General features: G+C 42.6%; 1 protein-coding gene across 1 annotated transcript; it reads right to left on the bottom strand.

Annotated features, from left to right (window-relative positions):
• Positions 1 to 7,262: 7,262 nt before the first annotated feature.
• Positions 7,263 to 24,375, bottom strand: ulk1a (unc-51 like autophagy activating kinase 1a; the record flags this gene model as incomplete). Its single annotated transcript, XM_080531438.1, has 27 exons — positions 7,263 to 8,683; positions 8,879 to 9,014; positions 9,315 to 9,472; positions 9,625 to 9,743; positions 10,348 to 10,523; positions 10,716 to 10,888; positions 11,166 to 11,285; positions 11,655 to 11,770; positions 12,440 to 12,597; positions 12,705 to 12,862; positions 13,002 to 13,156; positions 13,333 to 13,458; positions 13,793 to 13,888; positions 14,040 to 14,100; positions 14,199 to 14,331; positions 14,482 to 14,570; positions 14,733 to 14,783; positions 14,947 to 15,029; positions 17,464 to 17,522; positions 19,822 to 19,923; positions 20,010 to 20,083; positions 20,400 to 20,573; positions 22,200 to 22,236; positions 22,369 to 22,401; positions 23,896 to 23,937; positions 24,018 to 24,110; positions 24,286 to 24,375. 27 exons carry the CDS (start codon positions 24,373 to 24,375, stop codon positions 8,637 to 8,639), a joined length of 2,859 nt encoding a protein of 952 aa, XP_080387564.1. The 3' UTR covers positions 7,263 to 8,636.
• Positions 24,376 to 24,594: the final 219 nt, after the last annotated feature.

Here is a 24,594-nt window from a genome sequence, read left to right on the forward strand (position 1 = left end):
ATGGCGGTAGCCACCTTATTTCTTTCAAGCTATTCTTTGAAGAACCGGAAGCAATTCTGTTCCAAAGGAAGGGAATGAACGACCACAGTGTAGAGAGAAGCTGAGCCACAGATATCATTTCATTTTACATATTGAAAGAGAGAGGCAGGAAAGTTGTTGCTGTACGTATTTATTGTAATGTATGTAATAGTAGCACACAAACACACATAACACAACAAAAGTCTTTGAATCTGTGAGGGTGAATGGAGGAAATATATTTATTTATACTAGGGAAAACACACTGAGACCAAGGCCTCTTTTTCAGGTGCACCCTGTCCACAATATCTATATAATTACAAAACAACACATACAAAATACAACACAGTTAAATTAGGAAATCAATACATCATATAAACCATAGTATATCAAGAGAAACAACCACATCCTTCACACGTCCTCAATCAACACCCTAGAACAACCAACATCATTTCACTTGTAGATTGTTTCAGCAGTGAGGTTTATTCCTCGGTAGAGATCCGAGGAACATCAAGAGTTAATTCATCGGTAATTCATGTTCTTGAATTTCAATAATGAGGTTAGGTAAGCAGGGAGTTTATGCAGTAGAGCTTTATACACAAAAAGGGAGTAATAAAGAGATCTATGGGACTTTAACGAGGTCCAGCCAAGCAAGTATGAGCATTAAAACTCAAATTACCTGTGATAAAGCGAAGGGTGCTATGGTAGGTGGCATCCAAAGGTTTGAGAATAATGGCTGCTGCATTTTGGTATATATAATATATCACCATAATCAAGCACTGGTAGGACCGTTGATTGCACATTCCTCTTTCTGCTGTTCAGAGAAAGATTGTTACGGCTGTGGTGGTTGCAGCTGTAGTGTGTTTGTGTTGTTGGTTCTTGTGTTGTTTCTCCCAGGTGAGACACAGTGACGGTGCCAGTGGGCCAGACAACAACTTGAGAGCTGTTCTTGTTTTGGTTATTGTTAAATGCAGCTGTAATTTTGTATACCTTAGTTTTGTCGTTTGTGTTTATTAGTCTTAGGTTCAGTGTTTAGTGTTATTTGTAGTTTGATCAGTTAGAGTAGATTGCCACTATAGATTGCACAGTAAAATTCTAGAATGATTTGCAGAAATATTTTACTCCTGAAAATGTGTTGGGTACCCCAACTTTGATTGGTTCTCCTGGATTTTCCCAGTGGATTTGAGTTTGCATCTTTTTAGAGGGGTTACTAGACACCTATATGAACCCATTGGTGAAAAAAGCTATTGGTAAGATTCCCTAACTATAATAACAGGAGAAACAATAAAAGACACAACCATGACAAAACACAGACAAACAGGAGACAAACATTGCCAATTGAAAACATTGAAAACATCACAACCATAACAAGGCCAAAATGGATAACAGAATAAGGGAAGGCGGATCTACATACCACAATATACATACCGGTTACTACACTTAACAATAAACTTAATACAGCTGAAAATAATATTAGGTGTAAATGGATTGTATTAATAGGATTGTTGTAACTTTATCAGTTACATGATTAACTTTATAGGTTACATGATTAACTTTATAGGTTACATGATTAACTTTATCGGTTACATGATTCACTTTATAGGTTAAATGATTAACTTTATCGGTTACATGATTAACTTTGTAGGTTACATGATTAACTTTATAGGTTACATTATTGATTAATATGTTACATGATTGAAAATTAAAAGAGATTGATTAATATGTTACATAACTTAAAGAAGTACATTTCTGTTGTATTGACTAAGAATAGGTAGAACTGCAGGTCCCAGAAGGCCTTGCGGCAAGACGTCATAGAAGTTGACAGTTTAGTTTGTTGGTTTTGAGAAATGACTAGGGGACAAGTAATTATATAATAATAATATATAAATCTAAAATACGTAATTTCACATTCTCTTCCTTGTTTTTCATATTGTAGCCATGTATAACGATAGCTCAAGAACGTGTTGTATATTTTCGTCTTCTGATGATTGTCAAAAATGAGGAAAAGTTCTGAGCAAAGATTAAGACTGTTTATTCAAAAAAGTCAGCAATCAGGTCATCACAGGATCAGGTCATCACACAAGGCATCACGGTGGGGGTTTCCGAGGACAAAGAGAATGATCCTTCTGTCTCTTCAAGTTTTATACCTCCCCAGCTCACCTTTGAGCCAACCCCTTCCTCCTCAGCCTTTGCCCTAATAAGGAGCTGATCGATCGTTCCTCAACCTCTGTGTGTGTGTGTGTGTATGTGTGTGCGCGTGCGTGTGCGTGCCTGTGTGTGTGTGTGTGTGTGTGTTTGACCATGTGGTCTGTCGTAAGACCCCCTTGTTTCAGAGAAAGGGAGCGGTCAGGCAAGTATTGCAAGTATTTACAAGAAAGTTGCCTTGGGACAAGGCGTCTGCCAAATGCCAACAATGTAAATGTAAATATTACAAAGCCTTATACAAATTCATGGTATGTGTGTGTTTCAAGTAATTTAAACTTAGTCAGGAGGGGTGAGACTCAAAGTATGTGTGTGGTTGCTTACAATGGTCCCAACCCGTATGGGCGCCTTGCTGGCTGCCATAAAACCCCCCTTGGGCCCTAATGCAATTCATGGTAAAATACACCACAAACGACAAGAAGGAAGCATGAGCAGAAGGCACACCTTCAGCAGGCTACTAGGCGGAGGGAGGAGGCTGCTAAGCTGAAGGAGAAGTGGAGGGCCCGGTTGGAGGCCATGGAGGACAAGCTGGCGGCAGCTGAGAAGGCTCAGGTGCTTGACAGGGAGGTGGAGAAAAGCAGACAGAGAGAGAGAGACCTCAAAAGAGAAGTCCATGTTATGGAGCAGATGAAGAGGAGTCTTGTCTTGAGCAGGAGAAGAGGAGTCTTGAAGGAGAGGAGCCAGGCCCTCGCTGCCCAGCGAGAGACTGAGGGGAGCCTGGCCGGGGTCAAGGCGACCCTCCTGGAGACCGCCAACGCCACCAGGGAGGCAGAGGACCACATCAAGGCCCTGCAGAAAGAGGCCCTGGAGGACAAGCTGGCGGCAGCTGAGAAGGCTCAGGTGCTTGACAGGGAGGTGGAGAAAAGTAGACTGAACTCTGTTGTGTTGCAGATGAACGGAACAAGTAGTGGCATGAAGAGTGCCAAGAGCTCAGAGAAGGCCACCAAGGCCTCCAAGAGCGCTAGGAAGAGCGCCAAGGACCTTAAGAAGAGCTCCAACACTGATGCAGGTGAGAGGGTTCTCTGTTGACTTCTCCCTGTAGAATGTTGATTATTTGAAGACTTGTTTGATGAGAAGAAAAAATGTCTTTCATTCCATTAAACATCCAATCACAGACAATGATAATGACTTGAACATCATTCCAATATCCACATCCTAACATTCATTATGAATGCAAGGCTGGGAAATGACTCCATCATGGTATGCTAGTGTGGATATTGTAACACAACCATTGATTGTCTTAATGTACTACAGACTATATGTCATAGGTGGCAATAAAACCCCAGAATCCTCTCTGTTTGGTTCTTTTAGCTCCTGTGATGTCCTCCGCTTCCGGAACGAAGTGTGAGGACAGAATGAAGCTGCTGGCGGAGTGTGGTTGGCAGAGTGTGGTTGGTGCCTTAAACATCAACACCGATATGGACTCCTTCCCCATCCTGATGACCTTCAGTCAGCCGACCAGAGACTCCAGCCACGACACCTCCACAGCCTCGGTCACACAGCCTCAGAGGGATGCTAGTGGGAAGAAGAAGAAAGGGAAATTCAGGAAATTCTGTTCAATGGTGAAGCGCAAGGTAAAACAGAAATATACAGTGAATTTATAAGAGAGCCACATTCCACATAATTTCACATTAAGGAAATGTAATGTAAAGGTAAAGTCTTACCAGTTTATCGTAAAACAACAGACAAGCTATGCATTGTTGTTGTAGGAATACTGGGGTTTTAAGAGATATGTTCTGTCATTGATTCTTCTTCTGTAACAACTGATATAGTGCAAGAGGACCAACCAGGCTGGTGTCCAGCCTCCAGCCCCAGGACAGGAGGACATCAATGATGGTGTCCAGCCTCCAGCTGAAGGACAGAAGGACACCAAGGTAGGTGTCCAGCCTCCAGCCCCAGGACAGGAGGGCATCGAATTTGCCCACGACGATGGACACAGCAGAGGTAAGTCAACATGTAGAACACATAGACCAAGGACATACTAACCAAACTAATGAAGTATTCTATTCTGTAGCTAAGGCCTGGTGAAGCTCATATGAACTCTCTCTCCTCTCTCTAGCGGCCAGCCCAGTGACAGCTGAGACGACGCCTTGTGAGGAGAGCGGAGCTTCAAAGAAACAGAAGCGTTCCCGCCTCCAGAGGATGCTCACATCTGTGAAGAGCCTTGGGCTGCTGAGCTGCGGTCCAGGCAGACGGCCTCCGTCCCCCCAGTAACCGTCTTCACGACGATGGACACAGCAGAGGTAAGTCAACACATAGAACACATAGACCAAGGACATACTAACTAAACTAATAAAGTATTCTATTCTGTAGCTATAGGCCTGGTGAAGCTCATATGAACTCTCTCTCCTGTCTCTAGCGCCCGTCCTCCAGAGGACGCTCACAACTGCAAACAGCCTTGGCCGGAGCTGCTGTCCACCGTGAATAAAACATAATTTGGATTCCTTTCCTTTTGCTTGTGCATTTTTCATATCTTATGAACTTGTTATGCTGAAGATTGTGTAACTAGATAAGTGATCTTAAATATCATAGCTAGAAGCAACTGCGATTACAGCAACAAATATACAGTAGTAGCTAAGCATGTTTACAGCTATGCCTGAGGCAATATCCCAATAGAAATGTAATCATAACAAGAATCATATACAAGAATCATATACAAGAATCATAACAAGAATCATGTACAAGACATAATAATGAATCATTAGAAATATACATGAGCTAGAAATGGTAGGCCTACTGAAGAAAGATGGTCATCCATTCTCCCTCCCTCCCTCCCTCCCTGATACTAAACAACAAAGTAATTACTATTAAAGTGATTATTACTATACATTTATTAACTAATCATATATTGTATAACGTATAACGTTATCATCTACTTGTTCTACTTGTAAGTTGTGTATACTGCAGCATTTAATAATGGCGAATAAAATGCAACTACTCGCATTAAATTTAGCGTTTGAGGAGGAGGAGGTTGCTCCGGAACAACCAAGGCGCCGTTTATGGATGCATGACATCCTCCGCAATAGGGAGTCACAGGGGGCTTTCTGCAACCTGGTCCAGACTACGTTGTCATGATTACAAAGATGCCACTTGAAATGCATGAAATTCAAGTTTATGAAATCCAAGTTTATTCATTATACACACATGTTCGCCTAGTATTTGACTGCCTGTAGCCCAGTCACGAATGGTTCCAGTATTGTAGCTTCAGACGGAAGAAGTTGGTTGTGATTATGCTTGCTGTAGCAAGCCCACGATGTTATTGCTCATATATATTTATTTTAATCCTGTTATTTTACCAACTGTTAAGACAACAATATATAGTAGGATAGATATTTGGCCCCCCAAATCATGTTCAGTGTAGTGTGAAACAGCAATAATGAGTTGGTAGTGCTACATTGCTTTTGTTTGGTGGGTCTGACGTCTTGGAGCACAGGTAGCTAGGAAGTAGATTACTACTCACCTCGTCCTGATTGGTCAGCTGTCAGAAAGGCGCTTAACATCACACAGCGCCTTTCTGAAAAGTTGAATGAATTCAATTGAAAAAGGCGGCGGCAGCTGCGCTTTTTTCACCTTTTTTAAAAGGCGGACGCTTTTTAAAAAAACTTCAGTCCCATAGGGTTGGATGTAAAAAGGCGCTGAAGGCCGCGCTTAAAAAAAAAAGTCAAGTGTGAACACGGCCTAACATATCACAACACATCTATAGAACATCAACATGCTAAAAACACATAACTACACATAATTAGATGATCACAGTCCTTGCTTTTGAACACGTCCTAAAACGTAAGTTTGTTTACAAGCCATGTATAATCCAATTACGGACGGCAGACGGTACAGTGAATCCAAATGATTGACCCTTAGTGGTCCTAAAACTGTTGTTTGTTATATTGAGTGGGCTCTTCAACACTTAAACTTTTGTAATATTCGTATTTCATATTATGAAAAAAAACAGAACATTTAAGATTTAGTCACTACTAAACTTGAATGGGTTGCACAACTTGCACCAACCACACTATATGACATAGACCTTAGTAACTACTAAATATTTATACATACCCCTAACTTAAGGTGGTGTAAGTTATAACTAACTCGTAGCTAACCGTAGTTACCTCAGCAGAGATAAAGTAGCCTGCCGAAGCAGGGGAAAACCAGCCTATGGAAGATAGCGATTCAGTTCCTGCATTTCTACATTTATTTAGTTTGTACAATAAAAAGACACATGAGCCGTAGTTATGACAAATTAAATAGTTTATTAATACAATGTATTCAATTTTGGCTTGTACTTCCACGCTTATGGTAGGATCACAATCACAGTTCTCAAGTAAAACGTAAATGACGAGTGCAACCTAAACTAGCCCACATTTTATTTTTCTGACTTTTATTCAGAAATTCAATTTTTTGGACTTTTATTCTGAAATATTATTTTTCTGACTTTTATTCAGATTTTATTTTTCTGACTTTTATTCTGAAATTTGAGGCGTAGGCCAATTTGCTAGCCTGTGCTGAAACAGGTTTTTTTGGCAGTCAACGAAATGGGTTGTGGGTGGCTAAGACTAGTCCTCACCACTTTAACACCTTCTCCATATTGTCAGATAGGATCTCTGCGCTTCTTCTGTTTGGGTGCACTCTGTCACGCTTAAAAATGCTGGTCTCTCTGAAAACAGGTCAAAATTGTCTACAAATGGAATATCCTCAGTGTTACAGAATGCTTTAAGCCACCGATGTAGCTGCCGTAGGCTGTTGAACCTCATGTCACCTGAGCAAAGTGGGAGTAGTGGACCAGAGATCACTGGCTGATTCGTTAAGGGTCGTGGAGAGCTGTATAAAGTCAGCTTTTACAAATTATGTGCTGTAGCCTTACTGAACTATGCAATTTAATTTAAATTAAAATGTTAAATCTTTCCCAGACACCAGGATGCTCGAATAGCCTGGGGATGAGGTTAGATCTGAGGGGCAGTTGAATACACAATCCTCAAAATGTAATACAGTATTTTATTTCAGTCACTCTTTTCACACACTACATTCTCATATGAAACAGATTTTGGCAGCTTGGTCTTGTTGAACAAGAAATAACATGGATCAGCAAAACATAATGACTATGTACTTTACAAATACATAGCAATATTCTTAGCTCAACACTCTCAGAATATACAAGGGGTCAATTCCAATGTAGAGCCACAGAAACAGTAATGAAAAAACTAAAGCTAAAATCAACCAATCCTGACCAAATAAAAGAACTCCCCAGTTATAATAAATATTTATAGAAACACAACATTTTCTGCGCTGACATTTTGTCTATCTGGTTTCTCTGCCAATAGGTTAAGTTATAACTCACACTTCTGTATCCATCGTTCACTGATATTAGTGCAAATCAGAAAACAAGTATTGCTGGACATCACATTCACAGGGAAAGGGTTTCTTGAAAGACTTTCACTCTGTATACAAACCAAGATGTCAATACCACAGTTAATACAATCAATTTGATAGTGAGGTTATCAAGAGCAAGAAAAGAAGCTTTACTCTGCAGGGTCACAATGACGTTTCCCACAGGCCAAAGCAGGAAGAACAGTTTTGTCATAGTCCTTTCATTTACAGCAAAGTACATACATTTGACACTTGTGTGCAATACAATAATGACATTTCTGAATGTTACTAACGGTGTATGAAAAGTCCATGAAATGTATATATGCTATAGTGAAACTATGGTGGCACACATTTCAATTGCTAAAAGCTATAAGAACAAGCATAGTAATCTACACATTGGCAATACTTGGTCTTCACTCTCTCTTACAAAACATTCAAACTTCAACTACTTTTGCTTTGAAAAACCATTTGGTGTGGTTAAAAACATTTTGGGTAATGTAATACCAGTACTGAAGATTTACTTGAATTCCCTTTGTGGAAAAGCTCCTCTAATTGAGTCACCTACGTCATTCTCAAACATGCAAAGAACATTATATACAGTATTTTTAAAAAAAGCAGAGGTGCGGTTAGGCCTCATTTCAAGTAATATCAACTCAATTGAGAAGAAAAAAATCACTCTGCCTGGGAGGCACCAAACAAGTTAGGTCTGATAAATCCTGTAGTTCATCACAATTACACACAGCATACTACTGGCCTTTTTAGAGCATAGCGTATGATTACAGACATTCTACATTCACAACTTAAACTGCTCACAGGAAGGAACTAGATAGAATCACATAGTGAAACTAACTACTTCTCTTGCACTCCTTTATGGTATTAGACATTTTTTGTGCTAGGATGTAGGTAGAGAGCAGTCGTATCAGTGTTCTAGTTACTGTAACAAACTGTCCAAAGTGCTTTTGTGTCAACAGTCTAAGGAGGTCCATCTTCATTGAGGAAAGTTGGATGTGGCATCAAGTTTGGAGACTCAAATAATAATGTTGCTGCAGTCCTAGAGGTCAAGTAGACTGCACAGTCTGCAGGCGTCGCTCAATCCACTGCTTACCTGAGATCGACGCAGAGAGACAAAACATACACAGGATGAGCATAATTTATTACATAATCTATAACTATGTGGTAAAACTAAAGTGCTCTGCATTTCTTATCCACCAATTTTATCAGTAAGTCAACATGCTCATGCTCATTTATTCAATAGTGTGTGTGTGTGTGTGTGTGTGTGTGTGTGTGTGTGCATACTTACATTTACTTATGTTGTCGATGTCTGCCTGTTCTGTAATGATAAGGGACAGGCCCTCCATCAGCAATAGGGCTTTATGGTAACTCTGGATAGACGCCTGGCCTTGGTGGAACATCTCATCCAGGGCTGCTGTCTGCACCTGAATTACACCAGGATGGCATCCAGGAATTAGCTCTGCTCCTACATTTTCAAACTCAAGATCATGAAGATCATTCAAGATGATCTCTTGAAGATCATTCAAGATGATCTCTTGAAGATCATTCAAGATGATCTCTTGAAGATCATTCAAGATGATCATGATTCAACTGGCCCAACTTCATAATTGTAAAATTGTAAAAGAATAAATAAAATAAACTGTCTACAAGACAGAGACAGATTGGGAGCACATTCTGTAATAGTTAAACAGAAATGTATGATGAGTGAGAGAGAAAGCTCTTACCATGTTCACAGTGTGACTGTAAAGGAGTTTCTCTGCTGTCATGGTGTTGATTTGGTCCATCAGCCGTTGTTTGTTGAGCAGGAAGTTGTGCAGACGGGCGTTGAGGGAGCGGCAGGACGTCACACTGCTCTTATACAGCTCATTCATCTTCCTAACCACTGCACGCAGGGTAAATCACCTTAATGCACCTTATCAATTCTACATAACATGACTATCTACTAACATGACATAATATGTTATGTAAGAACACTATCTTATACGTTTTGCATAGCTACAGCAATCAGGGAAGCAGGACGGTGGCCAGTCTCACCTTGCTTGACTGTGGTGGTGGGAGACAGTCTGCCTTGTCTGATGTCTTCCATGGCAGTGTGCAACGCAGAGGAAATCAACTCTGCTGCCTTCATGTACAAGACCAACTGCTCTGCATAGCTTGGGTACACACAGTAAAACAGACATAAATGTACCTAAGTTTGGTACCTGTACTACGTATAGCAATGACAATAAAGACCATTCATTCATTCATTCATTCATTCATTCAAAATGTTATTTTAAACAACAACACAGACAGGAGAATCAGAGATACTTCATTACACTGGTGTGAGGTACAGTACGTACGTTAGATGGTCATTAAACAGCGCAGGGTATCAATAATAGGTGACAGCAGCTGGTGAAACCGGGAACAAGTCGGCACCAGATTTAATGTTCAGACTTTTATTCCGAAAATGTTTAATACATTTCAGCGCTGTTGAAAATCAATGACACACTCGCTAGTCAACTAACACAGCTTGTTTTGTGAGCCTGCTAACAATGTAAAGTAGTGTTATAGTTAACTAGGTAGTAGTGGGGATTACGGTAGGCTACTCACAGAATCCATTGCATTGCAATGTTTTGGCTTAACTAGCAAGTGTGTCATTGATTTTCAACAACATTGACATTTATTTAAATGTCCCAATGTACCAAGTCCCATTTTTATTGGTTGGCGACTTGATCCTGGTTTCACCAGCTGCTGTCACATAAGACTCATGCACCTCACCTCCACTCCCGGCTTAGGAGACTAATCTGATCAGCCACCAAGCTCTGCTGCAGGAAGGACACGTCAGGGGCGTCGTTGGCTTCAAACCCTGTGTCTTTAGAGCAGGCTATCTCCATGATGCAGTGGGCAAACGCTAGAGTGAAGCGGAGGTTACTCAGGACATCCATATGACCCTGCTGTGATGGAGCAGAACAATATAATATTACGGTTATCTAGCGCCAAAGTGCTGCTTCGGAATCAACCATCTTGTTTCTGTCAATATACTTGACAAGTATAAGCATGACCCATAAACCAAAAGCCCAGTGCTTAATATGTTCCTGTGTAGAGATGTGGTATGAAGCTCTATCAACCGGAGTGTTTGTGTTTACCTCCATCAGCGTCTCCTCTGGGAACTCTGGAGGGTCAAAGGTCACAGTCCCATCTGGGAGGGCTGCAGGGGGGTCAGTGAGCTGCTGCTGGTGAGGTGAATCACCCTCTCTCTGGGCTCCTATCGGGACCAGACGGCCGCAGTAGGACCATGCGGAGCTGGGAGAGCCCTCAGCTGGGACAGACCGAGTAGATACAAGAATAAGTGGGTATTAACTCAAAGGCATTAATTTAAACAAAACTAAATAAATAAGGAGCTGAACCAACTAAATTGTTGTCCTACAGTTTCTCTCTGAGCATCCCACTATTCATGTAGTTGTATTACAATCTGACTGCATTGATCTATTGATCTCTTATGAGACGAGAGAGAGAGAGAGAGAGAGAGAGAGAGAGAGAGAGAGAGAGAGAGAGAGAGAGAGAGAGAGACCAGCTCTAGGGCAGTAGACCCCTACCTGAGGAGATCCTGGTGGTATATGGCGGGGTGTTTCTGCTGGGTGGAGATCCCACAGTAAAGAACGCAGCAGCCGGACTGGCTGAACCCCCTGCTACCCTGAGAGCACCACCAGGGGGAGCTGTATGAACAATTGAAGGGGAATAGTCAAAATACAGGACATACAAAATCCCTGTAACAGTGTTTACGTGGATGCACTATGGACTATTGACCATGAACATCCCATCTTAATACATGATCATATCCCTGCTGACCTTCAACCAGGTTCATTTTCTAAAACATCTACTCCTCTTGCCAAATCATACACGGATTAGATAGGTCTTGCCCTGAAGAGATTACAACTTTACCTAATCTATGAAAAATTGGCAGCCGAATTACATAAGGTCTAACTCATGTCCCAGAACAGGCTTTGCAAGTTGAAACAAACATTTGTTTGTGTTTTTCCTTTTTTGTGTTGGTGTAATCCTTTTGGCTTGCCCTGGTACGGTACCTGTGGTATCCATGGGTTTCTCAGTGTTCAGGCTCTCGTTACTCCCTCCATCCAGTAACTGAGCTCCAAAAGCAGCCTTCAGGAGAATGTCAGACAGGCGTCCTGCACTCAGAGACCTGGACATCCAATACACAAATACATTACCCTAAGAGGGACTCAGCATTTAATGATTAATTATTTGTTGTGCTGTATGCAACGGTATGCTGGGGACATCAAGGAAGATGACACCAAGAGGCTGAACAAGCTTAAGAAAGCTGGTTCTGTCCTCGGTGTCACCCTGGACACTGTGGAGGAGGTCGCCAATAGGAGGATGAGAACCAAACTCCTGGCCATCATGAACAATCCCTCCCATCCCCTACATTCACTCACTCAGTCACTGTGGCAGAGCATTGAAGCACTTTTAGCAACAGCCTATTACAACCACGCTGCACTAAGGAGCGCTATAGGAGATATCTTCTGCTTGCCGCAATAAGACTGTACAACTCCTCCTCCGACTGGCTCGATTGGGGTGATCAGAGTCAGGCAGGGGGATGTTAAATCATACTGGACTGTTCTTACTGTATATAATGTTCCATAATATTCAGATATTATATAATATTATATATCTGCTTTATGTTATTTTATTATATTATTATTCTATTGTCACATTATTTTGTTGTTTTTGATGTGAGTTGCTGTAACGCCTTCATTTCCCCTCTGAGATCAATATAGTAGCTAGCTTTATATCTATCATCTATCTAGCATAACCTAGCTTCAGTAGCAAGCAACTGTTGAAAAGTTCTCACCTTTCGAAAGAGCCCCTCCTCTTCCCTGCTCTGTTGATGGTGTTGGGCTGGGTCCCAGGTGACAGGCCCAGGACCTTCAGGTCCGGCATTGTCCTTGTGCGGGTGACACCCAGGTTCTGAGAGCTGGGAGGCTGGGGAAACTCAAATGGAGGCGCTGCCTGCGAGGGAACAGGGGAAAATAACTATATTCAGTCACTACCTCTACAGGCTCACGTTTAGTTGTGGATTCAACCACAAGCGTGCAGAGGATGGTTTTAAAGCTGACCTGAGGGCTTTGGGGGTCAGGAAGAGTGAAGTCTAGGTTCCTCCTCTGGATCGTCAGCGGGCAGGTAGGGGTGTGCACCATGCCAGGAGAGCTAGCCAGTCGTTCTGTCCTGGTGCTGAGAGGACCAGTCGGCTCTGGGGTCTCAGGGATGGTGCCCACTAGCACATATAGAAGAAGCAGTGTGGGTTAAGACGATAGGCAGTCTATTGACTGTGTGCTGTATGCATTAACTATTTCTGCCAAACCCCTCAACTGAGTTGTACTAACTATAATAGAGATGGTGATGGGGATCAGTACCTTGTGGAGAGGGCTGATAAGGTCTAGCCCCTCCAGAGGACGGCCTGTTGGAGCTGAAGGCTGCTCCTGGGCTTGATGGGTGAGGGGGAGAGAAGCCAGTCTTCTTACACCCTGGGGAACCTCCACCACCACTACCAACACAGCATAGTGTTGCCCTGAAACAGATCAAGAGCATACCAAAGGTCCTTGTTACATCCTCTCAATAGGCATACCATGCTGAGAGAGAGAGAGAGAGAGAGAGAGAGAAAGAGAGAGAGAGAGAGAGAGAGAGAGAGAGAGAGAGAGAGAGAGAGAGAGAGAGAGAGAGAGAGAGAGATGTGTGTGTAAGTACCTTGTTGAGCCATGCAGGCCGACGGGGTGCAGTTTCTGCTCCATGCGCTGGTAGTTGTGGATCTGTGTTGGGACAGGAATGGGCACAGACTGACTGTAGTTACTGCCACTGAACTCAGCAGTCCTGCTGCAAAAGGAGAGAGAGATAGAGAGAGGAGAGAGAGAGAGAGAGAGAGAGAGAGAGAGAGAGAGAGAGAGAGAGAGAGAGAGAGAGAGAGAGAGAGAGAGAGAAGGGATAAGGGACACCTTGGTGATTCAATACGTTGTGAACACAGCATCAGGTGGACGGAAAACAAACACAATAATTCCTCTGCCTATGTTCTGTACTTGGGCCAGGAGACATGATCATGGGTAACTACGAAAATGGCGACCATGTTAGACTTGATTGTGGCACCACAGTGTCTGTTCCTCTAATACCCTGGCTATAATCCCCATGCCAACCCCCTCAGCTCAGCTCTTACCTAACGGGATTGGGGGGGCAGCAGCGCGGCGACGGAGAGGAGGGTGGCGTCCTGCCGAGATCCTCCAGACCCCCGGCAGCTGCCAGCAGAGAACTCCTGCAGGACCACAGAGAGTCAGAGCTTCTTTCTTTCCCATCTCAAAGACGCAGGACTCCAATCATACGTTTATGCTGTTCATATTCATGGTCAGGATCTGGAAACTACAATGTCATAAAGCACCATTGGATCATCCCTTTATTCAACTCACCCACTGTATAGCATGCTGCCCTGGAGGGGCGAGCCGTCTCCTACCTCACATGTGATGTCACCTACAGGTCAATACAGAGGAGGGAGGAGACCAAAATGAGATCAATGACACAGTACTGAAAGTTGGTTATCTAGGTGAGTGAGAGGGTGGTCGTCTTACTAGGGAACAGAGCAGGCACTATGACAAAGTCCTCTGAGTCAGAGGAGGTGATCCTGCTGTTGGGAACGGCTGCGTCCTTCAGCGGGGAAGGCCGGGCCTTGGCCTGGAGTCTCTGCATCTCGGCATCGGAATGCTATAGGAAAGAGGGAATGTTTAACCACGGGGAAACATGCTTTTCACATTCGGAAGGGGGGCTTTATCCTTTCAACAATTCTTCTGAAAATTCAGGACTATTCTTCCACAGAGGGTGGTGGGGAGGGGGTGGGGGGGGGTCGGTACTCACTTGAGGGGATGCCATGTGGGAGGTGGAGGAGCTGCTGGAGGAGCTGCCAGAGCCAGAGCTGCGGTAGGAGGGGATGGGCACCGGAGACGCTGCCAGGCACACACAACAATCACACCGTGCTCCTTATCTCAACCACTACAGTGGAGGTCACAACAGGGCTGTAGTATTCTCTATTCAGTTGCTGGATTACCTTTACAGACATACAGTACATAATACAAAGCCACCAATACCGTACTTTCATGCGTACTTACATTTCTTCGCTGATGAATTTGACTCCAGGAAAGGGTGGTGGAAAAACTCATCTGTGGATAGAAAGTCACAGATAAATGGAAATGAAAGGTCAGATGCATCTAAATCTACATCTAGAATCTAGATGGTCTGAATAAAATGTGTAATGTAATTCAAGAGAGGTCGTGTCAAACCTCAGGTGATATAGTAAGAGTGAGAGTAGTAAGTGGGGCTGACCAAAGTCCATGCGATCCCTATGGTTCCTCTGCAGCAGGCCCAGGAGCAGGTGTCTCAGCTGGCTGGATGTCTCCCGGGGGACGCTGGGAAAGACACATCACAGGCTTGCTGTTTAACCTGGTGACTCACTGTTTGCCAATGTCAGTTTAGTGTGTTCAACCAGAACACCGAGTGATATCATGCTTTCTCACGAGGTGTTTTGTGTTTGCTGTTGATACACTGTGAAGAGTCATGTTTGAAGTTCACTGGTTGATGTGACACCCTAAGTGGCAATGTGTGTTTTGCCAGCACAACAAACTTAGAAACTCTATAAGCTTTGGAACAGCACCTGTGTGTGCATATCTGTGTGTTTTACCAATACTCAGGCCAGAGAAACTCTGCTGACCTGTGACTTGTGTGTTTGAGTGTGGTTGTGTGTGTGTGTGTGTGTGTGTGTGTGTGTGTGTGTGTGTGTGTGTGTGTGTATGCGTGTGTCTATTCTGCTGTCTATGAGCTATGTGGGTCATGTGGAAAGTGATAGTGGTGTGGGGCAGTTTGGAGATGTTATAAATAGAGTAACAAGAAAACAACAAACCATCTTAGACACATATATAGGCCAACCTTATCACAGGTTTATCCAGGAGGAAGGACTAACAGATCATGTATTACAGAGAGCCAAACACTAGCTCCCACAGTGAAAGCTCAAATGCTAACAAATGTGTCCCCTTTAATAACCATAACCGTAACCAATTTAATAACCATAACCATAACCAATCCTCAAGACACTTCATTACAAAGCAAACAGACACACTCGACTTAGACCATTATTACTGAACAGCATAGATTATAAATCAGAGAGCATGATTGGGGGCACTTGGCTGTGAGGACAGAATGGAAAAACGAGGAGCGCAGTGACGACTCCAGAACATTCTCCTGTTATGGCAACGGAAGTCAAAGACACCTGTTACATGCTTTAGTGCTGTCCTGTATATGCCTACTGTATACTTGTGTGGTTGAGTGTTCTCTACTGTATTTACATTGTACATGTGTATCACCATGGTGCTTGTCTTTGTGTGATTGACGATGTGTATGGCCATATATGTGTGGCCATGTTTTTTTAATGATTTTTGTCATGTCGATGTTCTTTAGGGTCAGAATATACTGTACAGCAGGGGTCCCCAATTACTTTTCATAGCGGGCCACTTTTAAACTGAACTGGGAAACCGAGCCCCGGATGCCCAGGCCTCACGTCACTGGCCTCATCTCTACAATTTTTCCCTTGAATAGTAGGAAACAGCTGTTTTACAGTCGTTTGTGACATTTACCAACGATTATGCTATCAATAGTTCGAAGCTAGCGTTAGGTGCGAGGCTGCTCGGGAACATTATTTGTTTCACAAAATAGCCTGATTTAGTTGACCATGAACATCAGAGACTACGAATTACGTTACGAATGTTCATTTAAAATACTCTATAGTGAGCACTGGTATAAGAACATGAACCAGAGAACAGCAGTAAATGCAAGAACCCAAGGTCGTCGCTGATGATGTTGCATTTTCGATTAGGATACGCTTACGGGATTAAAGGGACGGGCGACTGGCGAAGAGAGAGGGAAGGGATTTCCAGAAATCCAAATGTCCCGCTAAATTCGGACCAATCACAAAACTGTTTTGCAAGCACATCGCCGACGAGGTTAATTGCAACATTGTAACATATTGTAACTTACTACATCCTAAATCGGAACGAAATGTAGGTCTGAAAGCGGCCTAAACTAGCTTCAATCTGATTTTTTTCTGTTCTCCGGTCATAAAGTGGACTGAATCAATTAGTGGCGGAGAAAATGTATTTGTGGGCCCCGCGGTGGTGTAGCGGTCTACGCACTGGCCACTAGTGCATGCTGCCCACCGGGGCCGGGGTTCGTATCCCGGCTCGCCAGATCCAGATATGGCCGAGGCACACGGGAAGCGGCATATTGGCCGGCCGCTTCCGAGGGCGGTATAGGAGTATTTCTGGACTAGGATCCGTCGCGCAACACCGCCCCCTGGGCGCCGGAATAACGGTACTGGGCTCAAGGAGCCAGTCAGCCTAGTCTGCCTGGCGGCCTCTTCTGGGACTGCCGGCCACGGGGTCGTGCGGCGGATCCTATGCAATAGGCAGGGGATAATTGGATGCTAAGTTGGGTTAAATTGGCTACCAAATTGGGTGAAAAAGGGATAAAATCTGAAAAACAAATTTAAAAAATAAAAAATAAAATAAAAATGTATTTGTGGCGGCCCGCCACGAATAAATGCATATAGAGGAAACACTGTCGGACTCTAAAAAACGCATGTTTTTTTTAACCTCCGTTGCGAAAGGGCCCCCACCGCCACCTTGCGGGGGGGCCTCGGGATTTTGCGGTACGCCACTGGGTCTGGGGCTGTACAGGGTAACGTAAAGACACCCATGTGTTAGCTGACTCAGCAGGGCAGGCAGATCTCTCAGTGAGGTGTGGGTTTACGTTCTCCTCACACCTCACCCTGACTGTGCAGGACTCACTCACCTGGGGAGGACGCTCCTGTTCACCTGGTAGAACAGACGCAGCTCCTGGGGGCTACTGGCCTGGGGAACAACAAGACATGCTAGAGTTACAGCTGACATCAGCACACACAGGTACACCCATACACTGCACACTGCCCATACAGATATGCACCGAAGCAGACACATGGAATCACATTTGAATTTGCAATATGTTGCACCCAAGGTTTTACAGTATACACTAAAGAAAATTGTATATGTCATACATCTGAATCCTCACCCAGGTTGAACTGTATGTACAGTAACTGTCAGCTAAGACCAACTGCCGTGGATGGTTTGTTGGATTGAACCCTACACCATGGTCAAACATTTCCTGACACTGAGACTGGGCACTCTCTCTCATTGCTATTCATGGACCGGTGACATAAATAGCCTTCATCTACAAAAGAGGGTTCAAATAGGTTGTTCATATACAGTACCCTGTAGGACAGTGATGCATCTTTTTGACTCTATACTCAAAATCAAACAATTACTTACCGGTAGGTTAAAGTAGAAGTAGTGGCTTTTATTTGAGGGTATTTGTGTACATATTGGTTTCACCGTTTAGAAATGACAAAATAAATTATATAGTCCCCCTATTTTAGGGCTGCTAAAGTAATGGGACAATTGGCTTGACAGGGGTTTCTGGTACAGTATGGTCCATCACATCATTTGTGCAAGCTGTCAATGTCTAGTAGCAGTTCTAGGCTTTGCATTTGCCTTGGGAGTCTTTTCAATGAAAGTTAAGGAAGCCATTATTAGGATAAAAATCTGACAACATATCAGAAACATATCCAAAACCGTAGGACTGCCAAAATCAACAGTTTTGAATGTCATTAAAAATGACAAATAAAGCACAGCAATAGCAATAGCAAACATCCTGGTAGGCCAAGGAACACTTCTACAGTGGATGAAGAAGAATGCTCATCATAACTAAGAAGAATGCTCACCATAATTAAGAAAAGGCTGCTCTATAGAGGCTTCACTGCAAAACTAGTTATCCTAAAAAAGGATGGTCAGGTCACATTTAGCTAAAAAGTACCTAAAAAGCAGAGGTCTTTAAAAGGTATTGTGCACAGATAAGATGAATATTATCAAGTACCAGTGTGATTACAAGTGGAAAGTATGAAGAAAAAAAGATCTGCCTAAGATTTACAGCATATCACCTCATCTGTGAAACCTGGTGGAAGGGGGGGTCATGGTTTGTGTATCTTCATTTATGAACTAATGACAGGAGCAGCAGAATGTATTCTGAAGTGTACAGAAACATCTTGTCTGTTCGAGAACAAGCAAGCCTCCACATCCACTCAATGGTGTTTCATCACACAAGTAAGACAATCCAAAACATGCTGCCATAGCAACTAGGATGTTTTCCAGGCCAAAAAGTGGAAAGTTCTTGACTGAACAAGTCAATCTTCAGATTGAATTCTAATTTAACATGAATTGAATTTCCTGATGATAACATTTTATGCAAAAAGACCAAAAAACAAACGCAACTGAAGATGGCTGCAGTACAGGCCTGGCAGAACATCACCAGAGAAAATACTGAGCGTCTAGTGGGGCCAATGGGTTGCATGACTTCAGGCGAGGGATGAAGTATTGAAGTATTGTTGACCAAATACTAAACATAAGTGCTTAATTTGAACCTCATAGTAATTGTTTGATTTCAAATCCAAACGTTTGGAGTATAGAGCCAAAAGAAGAAAAATGCTTCACTGTCCCATTACTTACACAGGGCACTGTATTTGCAAACCAAAATTGAACAATTACTGGTAACATTTAAGTTACCAAATTGGTGAAGGATTCTACTGTAAATCAACATCAACCATCAACTTTTTTACTTGCTTGCTGTCAGCTCGCTAGCTTAAAACTAAACACGATCGGGCACCAAGTCAATCAGCATACTGTAGCCTACACCACAGTGATTTCAGAAGACTGCCCCCTGGCCATTAGAAAACTCAAACCAGCTGGGTGCCTGTTGTGAAACAATGTTTACCCTGGTCTCAGAAGCATGGCAGCCAGCCATTTCATCATACACACATTTGTAAACAAGGTATCTTTCCTAACAACTGTTCTTGGTATTTCACCACAGTTTTAGGTATGAAGCAGGTGGGGTGTCACTCAGTGAACACATGCTGTTTATGAGAGGCTTGTGACATGTTGTTTCCTAGAATGGCCCATGCTAATGTTACTATTTAGTGACAATACAAGAACCAGGAGAGAGAGAACATCTTAGAAGCCATCAAAACAAGAAAGACTGAGTGTGTGTGTGTGTGTGTGTGTGTGTGTGTGTGTGTGTGTGTGTGTGTGTGTGTGTGTGTGTGTGTGTGTCTATAACACTCACCTGAAATGGGGCCTTCCCAGTCAAACACTGGTACAATATAGTTCCTATGCTCCACAGGTCTGCCTTGGCATCATAGTTCTGGGACATGATCACCTCAGGGGCCTGAGGGCAGAAAGACAGCTTAGGGTCAGTGTCCAATGTGCTGGATGAGACACGGCTTGGTAATGGAGCAGAGCTTTTGTGCTCACCATATACATTGGAGAGCCGCACAGCGTGGCTGCCATAGTGTTAGTCTGGAGATGACGGGCAAATCCAAAATCAGCTGGAAAGAGAGCAAAAACATCAGCCAAAACACACCCTAAATACTGACATGTTTTGATGGTTTGGTATAGTTTGATGGAATGGTTTTCAATTGCGCCTATTTTCATTCTCTAAAACTATGACTCATACGTAACTGAGTAGGAACTAACTGAGTAGGAACATTTTGATGACTCAGTTGAGGGAGTAGCATTGACTAAAGTAGCAGTTAAATTTTCTTCAAAAACAAACACCGCCACGTGGCAAAACTGACATCAACAACCACCAGCTTCTTTCTCTTTAACTCCATCCAAGTAATCCCCCCCCCCCCACACACACACCTATCTTTATGCAGATGTTGTTGGGGCTGGACTTGCGTCCCTCTGGGTGACAAAGCAGGATGTTCTGTGGTTTGAGGTCTCTGTGGAGGATGCCCTTGCCCTGCAGGACCTTCATGGCCCCTGCAATCTGCTGGAGGAAAACCCGGATGGTGTCCTCACTGAGGGTGCCTTTAGCTGCAGGTCAAATGAGAGGACATATAGGTGAAGATACATGGGAATTATGTAAGCAGGACAATGGACATATAATGTGACAGATTACATTTTTATTATTATTAAACTAGTTTAATCATGAAGATCTATAACAAGGGTTAGGGTCTCAAATATGTTACATGGTCTGGTTAAAAGGTCCGCATGTCGGCAATTCTCAAGTCGTCCCAAAAAGCTAGTTTTAAAAATAAATAAAATGTTTTCCGTTTTTTTTTGCATATTACGAAATTGCCCACTTGATATAACACAATTATTTAATATAATGGATTCACTCTACCGTCTGCTGTAGGCTACCGGGTAAGTGATACATTACTTGTAAACAAGGACTGTGTGATCATCTATTTACGGGTAGTTATGTGTTTTTAGCATGTTGATGTTCCATGTGTTTTGATTCAGAGGAAGTTTCTCCGGTATTAGGTTTGAGGTGTACCAACATTCAAATAAGCATATCTTCTTCAACTATTTTCTGATTTCAATGTATGACACATCATTTGAAAGCTTACAATCTGCACGTTACTGAACTGAAAAATGACTTTGTGTCTATTGTACTTGAGGACTTTTTACCAGACCCTGTCACTATGACTGGATCCATCTCCAAAACCCCCTGCCTTATTGGAGTGTATTTACAACTGCTGTGTTTTTCCACCGACCGGAGGAGAGGGGATAAGTCAGTGACAGATGGATGAGGTGACCTCATTGGTGCTACATGAGCCTTGTCAGGCATGCCAGGGTGTTGGACAGGGCAGGAGGAGGTGCCAACCTAAGGGCACGGGCAGGGGACGGTCTGGCACACGTCTAAAAAAACAAGAGACACTGGCATGACAGCAAAACTCGGCCAGAGCTATTAAGACCTTCAGACTTTAAATAGATGCATCAACTCAAGCAAGTTACATTCAGCTAGTGAGAGGTCTTTATGGCTCTCAGTCCAGCCATCCAGGGTGTGTGTAACAGGAGGAGGGGGATTTTCAGTGTGCAAGCTGTAATATGTTCCTCAGGGCAATAGTACGGTGCCTTCAGTTTCCACCTCAACACCTTACTACACCATGGTAGTTCCTGAGAGCAATCACAGGAAGTACTGAGAACGGTTTAGACCACGTGGCTGGACCCAGAGCATGGGCTTTCTCTGCTGCCTGATTACACAAGTAAAGGATTCCTAGAACCCAGAAGATGTTGTTGTCCATTATTTTAGTAGTTGTGCAACCAAATTAACTTTCCACATAACTTTCACCAATAGAATATTCTGAAAAACTGTTATGCCATGCAGTGTTACCCCAACTCTTTTCCCATTCTTTGAAAATAAGACAAACAAACAAAGCATCTCACAGCTAAAGTCCACATTGGCTAATCTATCAAAAATAACAGTGTGCAACCAAGGGTCACTGTGACCCTCCATGATGTGTGGTTATTCTCTCAGAGCCATCAACATGAAAGGTTCAATGCAGACACCATCAAAACATGCCGTCACAATGAAGGTGAGATCAGAATGACATTACAGTATTTCCTCCATATGAGTCCTTCTGAACTTCAAAGAAGAATACGAAACACATCTTTTGTCAAAGCTCTTTTGTGTAAGGTGAAATAAAGCACACTTACAGTGGAGGTATTCTGCCAGGTCTCCCCCATTGCAGTACTGGAAGCAGAGACATAAAGTGATGTTTAAAAGTATAATCTTGTAAGAGCACTACCTGCATAGGATGATTGAATCTAATTTGGTTATACATTTCCAAAAACATTTGCAAACCCCACATAATCTTCATCTTACCTCCATGACCAGATACACACATCCTCCCATTTCCTGTCAATGAAAACAGTTGAAATCAATAACAGTGGGAGTATATCAGCATGGTTTTTCAACATTGCAAACACTCCGTGTTTAAAGAGGGAATGCACTGCCTGATTTCGCCATGATTTTCCTCCTTTTTTATACCCTTTTTAGAACATTTTGGGGATAGAATGTATGTATATGACTACTACTGATGCTACACAGATCATTTTCAACAGGAACAGTTGGTTTTTACGCATTTTTTTAACACTTCAGTTCCTCTTTAAACCTTAACAATCTGACACAGTGTGTCCCACAGGTCACTGCATAAATGTTGAACATACAATTGCTTGGGAAACATTGAAACATTGAAAATAGCCCTTGTCTAAAGCTTTTAAACTCATTTCAGCCAGTGAATTTTCAAACAAGACATATAGGCTAGACCCAAAGTTGGATGCACATGGGTAATAGGTTTGAATAATGCGTCAGTGTCTGGGGAGGAGACTCTCCTGTGTTACGCAAAAAATGACACCACTTCATCATTTAAAGTGGATTGACTCTTGCTTGAGCGATCTTCATGTACTCAGTCATGCAGGTTGAGCAGGGATGGTGAGAGGGGTATCAGTATAAGATGATGCTGTTTAATGCATAATAAGGGTGGGAGGATTGATGTTTCATTCCTAAGTATTAGGGCTTAATAAAAGCCAGCTACTGAATTGAGATAGAGTGGGGTTGAATAGATGCCAAATATTATTAACACTTCAATCAGTCAACCACAACAAGACAGAACCACTTCCTTGAAAGCCTCTGATTTGACCTGGAGCAGGTGACAGATCTCTCCACATTAAGGCCATTAACCTACTGAAGACCATCTGTTCCCGGGAGACTTCTGCTGACTAAGTGCTTAGCCTGTTTTCTTAAGCCATTGTTTATCTGGTAGCCAGGCTTCACCTTGCCATCTGTTTGTGTGACCAAAGAGATCAGAGCACGTGTTGTGTCTTATGGTGACGGTTTCATCTTACAGCTAGAAAAGGTGCTGAGGGGAGCACAAACGTATTGTATGGGTGAGCCGGTGAGGTGGGAAGTTGTAAAACAATTCAGTCATGCAAGCAACTTGACTAATCTGTTTATAACAAACAAGCCCCAAATTACTTGTAATAACATGTTAATAATCGGGTCATATCAAGGTAATTTGTAAAGCTGCTTTGCTGCTCAACCTATGTTACACTATAACCACTGGCTTACTAAATCCCTACAAGAGAAACAAAACAACACACACAACAACTACAAGGCCCAGAGAGCACTGCGATATGTATGTCAACAAATGACAGTATGAGCCAATGAGGCACAATGTTTTGCACATGGTATGTCAACAATAGAGCACGTGACAGCGGGCTCAGTCGTCGTTAAGACAGTTGAGTGTGGACTAGTTCCGACTTGTGTGAAATTACACTTATCTGTAAATAATCATAGCATAAATAATAGAAGCATAATCAAAACAATCAAAATCCACACATACTACTGTACCTGAAAGTCAAGTAGTCCAACGATATTTTCATGTTTCAGTTCCTTCGGAGAGAAACAAAAAAATTACAAGGTTAAGGATAATCTATTTGGAGCAAAAGGTCGTTCAAACCCAATGTTCTTACCTTTAATATTTGTATCTCTTTTCCTAAGAGTGACTGTGATTTGGCCAAGTTCTTCTTGTTGATGCACTTTACTGCAACTTCCAAGTCATGTTTCTTTAAACAAATAAATCACATTTATTAACAGTCTTGGCCACACAGTCGTGGCCATGTATACGTTCTTTAAATTCTTAAACAACTAAAAATCAATATTTTAGTACATAAGAATGATAGTAGGCCTATGTCTAAATTTAATTTCAATCTCATAAACAACATGCAACAAATAGCCTACCCATTTATGTCTCCCTTTGAACACCACCGCAAAGGCACCATGTCCTATCAGGTCTTTCCGGTTGAACTCGAACTTTCCAACGGTCTCCATCGGTAGAATGGTAATTTAAAATGGTATGATAAATTAAAGCAAAAAAAATGTATCCAGACGGAATCAGGATGGTGTTGTTGTCACTGTTACAATTTCGCCGTCGCTAATTTCCCAAGTGTGCCCACTTTGTTGAAGTTCCATGGGCTGTCTCTCCGATGAAGGAACCTTTTTAGTCATGACTATTTCATATGAGAGGACAATAAGTTATCAGTGATCACC

Source organism: Nansenia antarctica (genome assembly GCF_963989245.1).
Source record: "Nansenia antarctica genome assembly, chromosome: 5".
In the NCBI taxonomy this organism is placed as follows: Eukaryota; Metazoa; Chordata; class Actinopteri; order Argentiniformes; family Microstomatidae; genus Nansenia; species Nansenia antarctica.